Source organism: Epinephelus fuscoguttatus, linkage group LG22 (assembly GCF_011397635.1).
Source record: "Epinephelus fuscoguttatus linkage group LG22, E.fuscoguttatus.final_Chr_v1".
Classification (NCBI taxonomy): Eukaryota; Metazoa; Chordata; class Actinopteri; order Perciformes; family Serranidae; genus Epinephelus; species Epinephelus fuscoguttatus.
The window spans coordinates 3,245,282-3,251,995 of NC_064773.1; the positions used below are offsets into that span (position 1 = coordinate 3,245,282).

Genomic DNA, 6,714 nt, shown 5'->3' on the forward strand with positions numbered 1-6,714 from the left:
GACACAGGTGAAGAGGACACCTGGGGATATTCCAGAAAGCGGGTTTAGTGAAAGCTCCGAGTGTGTTAACCCTGAAATGAGGGAACTCTGGGTTTTCAGTTCCAGACAGAGAGGTAAGTCAAACTGTGAGTCAATCACCATGGCAACTGACTGTGAACTGAACCTGCTCCCCTGTCTCCTCCCTACTGCTGAGCCTGAAGCAAGCTGGCAGACAGACATGGGTTGTCTGTATGTAGGAAATCCTAAGTCATCAACCATCTATAAGTGTTTAAAATAGCTGCTGAAATTAGCAAGGATTCTTTTTTAATATTTTTTTAGGGGGACATTTTGCACACATCTGCAAGTGTTTGTTGCCGTCATGTCCACAGTCCACATTATTGTGTGCCTGTGTGTGTTGTGTCTATGATGTGTGAGCTGTGTACCTGACAATTATGTCACCCCTATGTATGTGTTTCTTACAGCACTGTGGTCAACGGGAGTTGTTTTTAACCCTATGGGCCCGAACGACACGTCGTGCGTCCAAATTCACACCTGTCGTTCTGATTTTCTCCGCGACCGTGCGTCATAGCGAGAAGCCACGCATATCACGTGAAACAGCGGAATTGTCGGTAATCCAATGTTTTCACAGCGAAAAAAAAGATAAATTTACATTAAATTGATGTATAACAGAGCTTTCATACAGCTCTGCACACACAGTACTCTTGGATGGATTACTCGCAAATGCAGGGTCGCACAGAAATGCCACACATTACATGAAAGCGCAGGAGCAGAGCTTTCTAGTGATACCACACACATCATTGTGCTGTCATCCCATCACGCTATAAATCCAGATTAATTGTCTACAAAATAAAAACCTGACGAATTTCTTTACAACCCATTATACAGATCTTGTTATCAGTCACTTCATATAGTGAGGAATATCGTATCTTACCACGTCTTAGGCTTGCGTGTGTTTCTCCCTGTCTATCCACATTTGTAGTCCGGCTTTCAAGATGCAAATATCTCCATATTGTCCAGTTGACACTCCATCTATGGGGTGCCGTTTGTAAAGTGTCTCACGCTGAAAATAACATCAACATTTTGCCACATTTAGCTTCAAACAATGTTTAAAAAAGTGTTGTGATTCTTTTAACGTCACCTTTTACCACATTTACAGCAATATTTGTTAACTTAGAAATATATTAAATAGTTAAATCTAAATATTAAATCTAAATCTAAATGCTAAATCTAAATCTAAATCTAAATGCTAAATCTAAATCTAAATGTTAAATCTAAATCTAAATCTAAATGTTAAATCTAAATGATTAACAACCTAAACTAAGCTAACAACCGTCAGTTCTTAGCCCCGTTAGCAGTGTCTGTTATGACTCATTAACTCTTAAACGGTCCGTGAAAAAAATATTTTTTTCCAGCGGATATCTTAGTTACAACATGATTGAGCTAGCAAAGCAGTTTTGTGTTGCGATGTGTGGTATTTATTCAGTTTTGGGAAATCTCGATGTCTAGAAAGCACCAGTGGCAGCAGCAGCAAAGCTGCCAGGACGTCATCTGTTAAATGTCTCCCATTGTCGGATACGACATTAAACTACTCCAGTTAGCTCAATCATGTTGTAACTAAGACATCCACTGGAAAAATTATTTTCTACACGGACCGCTTAGAGTTAGTGAGTCATTACAGACACCGCTTAACGGGCTAACAGCTAACAGTTAGCCTTGCTAATCTACGATAACCATGTTATTAATTTCAGACCGTGATAGTAATGTTTGTTCAGTCATAGTGTTTATAGGCTTTACAAACACCAGATTAGTCTAAACAGTGATACAGTGACGTGAAAAACGTGAGATGTGCATATATATATATATATGTTGCTAAACTCCGCTGGTTTTCTACCCGGAAGTATTTGTAAACAACAAGGTGATTCCCTCAGAAGGGACACTAACAGCTCAAAGTACACATCAAATAAAATTTCTCCAAACACGTTTCTTGTTATTTTAGGTAGTTATTATCACGCTAATGTATGTTCAAGTGTCCATTTCCCCCAATAAGTTGGTTTTAATTCATTATTTGATTCTATAAACAGTCTGACCATCTCGAGCTTTTATTTCGGTACTTCCGGTGACCGGCAGTGTGAATTTGCATATTAGCTAAATATTTAGTTTCACCCAAAACATTTAGATTTAACATTTAGATTTAGATTTAGATTTAATATTTAGATTTAACATTTATATTTATATTTAGCATTTAGATTTAACATTTAGATTTAGATTTAACATTTAGATTTAGATTTAGCATTTAGATTTAGATTTAGATTAAGATTTAGCATTTAGATTTAGATTTAATATTTAGATTTAACATTTATATTTATATTTAGCATTTAGATTTAGATTTAATATTTAGATTTAACATTTATATTTATATTTAGCATTTAGATTTAACATTTAGATTTAACATTTATATTTATATTTAGCATTTAGATTTAACATTTAGATTTAGATTTAACATTTAGATTTAGATTTAGATTTAATATTTAGATTTAACATTTAGGTGCCACATTTAATATTTAGATTTAACTATTTAATATATTTCTAAGTTAACAAATATTGCTGTAAATGTGGTAAAAGGTGACGTTAAAAAAATCACAATACTTTTTTAAACATTGTTTGAAGCTAAATGTGGCAAAATGTTGATGTTATTTTCAGCATGAGACACTTTACAAACGGCACCCCATATCCATCAAACTTTGTATGACAAGACCAGCCACTTCACCTTTGTGCACCCAGACAACTGCAGCCTAATTATGCATGCTGACAGGGCCGTAGTCACCATATACATTGAGGGGGACACGTGCCCCCCCAGTGCCCAAAATGCCCCCCAATATATAACTGAAACTGAAAAACAAATATTATCTTGGAGGACATCATTGCACTTGGTTGACTATTTTCTATGATCTAAGATGTAAATATTGCATATTTCTTTCAGATGAAACACATTTTTGACTTGTGAATGAGTCAATGGAATTTCTTGCAATAATGAAAAAATACTGGCAATCATGTCCGCCTGGCACAAACCACATGTTTTGGACAGCTGTGAAGTGACAGAATGTCCCAGCATCATGGTTCTTATATTGCCAGATTCCAGAGAGTTTCCCCTTTTCATATATGGCAGAATATGTCAACTTCCAACTTGCTATGGTGAGATACATGTAAAAATGTAAGAATTTAGTCACACGGATTTGGTTTTTTTTTTCATTGATATAAAAATTAATATAAAATACAGGCACATAGGAGGACATGAAATGATGGCAAATCTGGTTAGCCCAGATTGTCCAAGATATAGCATGTGTATGTAGCCTTTATACTGACTGTGATATGATCTTAAAAGTAAAGGCAGTAAAAATACCCCAAAAACGCCTAGGGCCCACAGGGTTAAATGCGCCTTATAATTAAGCAATATCACACTTGAGCTCATGATGTTGTACTGTGATATCGTCACGGCTGTGATTCGGTTGTAGGCACGAGGCCGCACGAGGAATAGTTTAGTTGCTTTTATACAACAGTTCAACAGTTAAATAAGCAAGGCTTAAGAAATGTTGAAAAATGAGGACAAAATAGATAATTTAAGCATTTTATTTGTCTTCCGCCAACAAAAATAGTTCCCTCAGGACTCCGCTGTCACCGTTGCTATGTAACACAGACATGGTGCACCAGGCACTTACTCTTTATACACATTTATCTGCACGTTTCCATTCATTGTGCAGCCGGTGAAATAAGTCTGTGGTGACTGCATGGTGGACTGTGGCTTCACAGGCACAGCCGACTCTGCCTTCTGATCTGACAGTATGTTGCTTTTCTCCAAGTCATTGAGCTCCGCTGATGAAACACTGACAAACCTGGATGTGTGCTCAGATGGATTCAGCTTCTCCTCTCCCTCATCTTCCTCTGATGACCACTCATAGTTCAATTCAAAACTTATTTTAGGAAATAAATCCATATTTTTGGCTGTTTGACAGTGGATGAATTAATTAGCCTACAACGCAACTGCTGACCTCACTGACACTAACCGTCAGTTTTGATTTGATTGTTGATTGCAATCAGCTGTGAGGCGGAGTGATACATACACAGTGAAATAACCGTGATGTTGTACTCCAATATCATCACGGTTTTACTGTCTCTCGACCAATCAGATTGCAGGGCCGGAACTAACTGTTGTATAAATACATTTGGTTGAAGTGAGTAGTTTGTCAATACAAAATCAAACTCCGTGTGTCCAGGTTAAGTTGTGTTGATGTTGCTCAACACTGCACATGATGCAATCCAGGGAAAGTTTATATCTCTGCCTTGTGCTCACACACTGTAAAGATTAAACCAGCACTTTCTTAAAGTTTTTGATGCCAAATCACAAGTCGACATGTGTCAGCTTACTCCTCTTCTTCTTCTTCTTCTTCTTCTTCTTGATTTCTCTCAGCAGCCACAGTGAAGTGCAAACAAGAGGCTTTGGCAGCACAAGCAACAGTGGATTAATAATTTGAAGTAGTAATCAGACAACTTTGCTCTTAAAGATATAGTGGGTGGCTCTTAAAAGAGCCGTTGGTTGAATAGTGGAGGCAGCAGCAGCAGTGTTTACTTGGAGCTGGTGTACTTGGTGACGGCCTTGGTGCCCTCAGACACGGCGTGCTTGGCCAGCTCCCCGGGCAGCAGCAGGCGGACGGCGGTCTGGATCTCCCTGGAAGTGATGGTGGAGCGCTTGTTGTAGTGAGCCAGACGGGAGGCCTCACCGGCGATGCGCTCAAAGATGTCGCTGACGAAGGAGTTCATGATGCCCATGGCCTTGGAGGAGATGCCGGTGTCGGGGTGGACCTGCTTCAGCACCTTGTACACGTAGATGGCGTAGCTCTCCCTCCTCTTGGTCCTCCTCTTCTTATTGCCGCTCTTGCTGACGTTCTTGGTGGCGCCTTTCTTTGAGCCCTTCTTGGGCGCTTTGACTGTAGTATCAGGCATGTTGTCGCTCTGCTGGGAACCGACGAGTATGTGCTGACGGGTCGGAGCGCTGCGATATAAAAGAAACCTATGCAAATACAGTGTGCTGTCCCCACTCTGCCATTGGCTGATATTCAGAGCCTCATGCAGTGTAGAAACGTTCCCCGGATGTGACTCATGTTTCTGCTGCTGGGCTGGTTCAAGGATCAGAACCGTGAAATACAGTTTTCTTTTCTTTCAAAACCATCCAGTCAGGAGTCACTTTGAACAACAACATCATTACATTTCTACATTTGTTTTTTAAATGACGTCTCAAAACACATATTTTTAACAGATAGATGATACTTTATTAATCCCGCACCCAGTAGCTTTTACACAACACACACAGACACACACATAGATAGGAAAAAAAATAGGTACAAAAAATAAATAAAAAACACACCGCAGTGAAATGATCGTACCAGGATCACTACAGAGAGCTGTCACAGTGATATCTTTGTGATGTTATAGTACATATTTGTGGTTGACAGTGCAGGTATTGCAGTGTAAGGTGATTAGATTAAAGTGTGAGAGCAGTGCAGTGATTAGAAGTAATCAATACTTTGCTATGGATGATAGGCATAGATACATATATGTACAGACACCAGTGCAGATGCAGATTTTAATTTGTTTCTCTTGTAAGAAGGAGCTTAGAAGTAAAGTAAAGACTGTAATAAATAAGGAATGCTGGGAAACATAAAAAGCGCATACGGTTAAATATGAAATGCTCACAGAGGGTGAATATTTAGACAAATACAAATGCAAACAAGGAGAACATTTCTAAAGATAATGTAGTTCGTTCCAGCCTGCTGTCGTTGGGAGGAGCTGAATAACCTTATGACCTGGGGGACAAAAGACTTCCTCAGTCTGTCTGTCTGTCTGTTGAGCAGGACTGAGAGAGAAGTCTGCCACTGAACATACTCTGCTTAGTGAGTGTGCTGTGCAGAGGGTGGCGGGCATTGTCCATGATGGACAGCAGTTTGTCAAGAGTCCTTCTCTCTGTAACGGACATAAGGGAGGTCTCGTCCTCTGGAAGTCCACCACCATCTCTCTGGTCTTATAGGTTTTCAGCTGCAGATGGTTTGACCAGCACCTTTTCACAAAGACCTCCACCAGTCTCCTGTACTCGCCCTCTTGTCCACTTCTTATACACCCAACAATCGCAGTGTCATCTGGGAACTTCTGCATGTGGCGTGACTCAGAGTTGCACGTTAAATCAGAGGTGTACAGAGTGAACAAGACAGGGGAGGCCAGATAAACGTCCACATGAGCTCCTCGCTGATGTGGGTCCCCAGGAATTCAAAACTAACAGGGAATTTATACTTCTGCTGGAGACGCTGCAGTGCACTTTCACATGCTGTGGCGGGGCTTCAAACCAGACTGAAACTTTTCATAAATACTAAAATCCTCTCCAAGATGCAGGATAGAAAGGGGAGTTTGGTTTTTGGTCTAAAATTAGAAAGAACTGCAGGGTCCAAGTTTCTCTCTTTTTAAAAGAAGTTTCACAACTGCATGCTTATTAAAAGCAGCAGGAACACACCCTGAGCTAAGGGATGAGTTAACCAAGGTTAAAATGCTAGACCCAACAGTATTAAAAACATCTTTAAATAAACAAAGAGGAATACTGTCAACAGAGCAGTTTGCAGGATGTAGCTGATTAATTATATCACATAAATGAAACTGGCTCAAACTCCTGGA

The 6,714-nt window shown here is 39.6% G+C and overlaps 1 protein-coding gene across 1 annotated transcript; it reads right to left on the reverse strand.

The window, feature by feature from the left end:
- Positions 1 to 4,446: 4,446 nt before the first annotated feature.
- LOC125882610 (histone H2B 1/2-like) lies at positions 4,447 to 5,012 on the reverse strand. The gene has a single exon (XM_049566395.1). The coding sequence runs from the start codon at positions 4,996 to 4,998 to the stop codon at positions 4,621 to 4,623; it is 378 nt and encodes a 125-aa protein (XP_049422352.1). The 5' UTR covers positions 4,999 to 5,012; the 3' UTR covers positions 4,447 to 4,620.
- Positions 5,013 to 6,714: the final 1,702 nt, after the last annotated feature.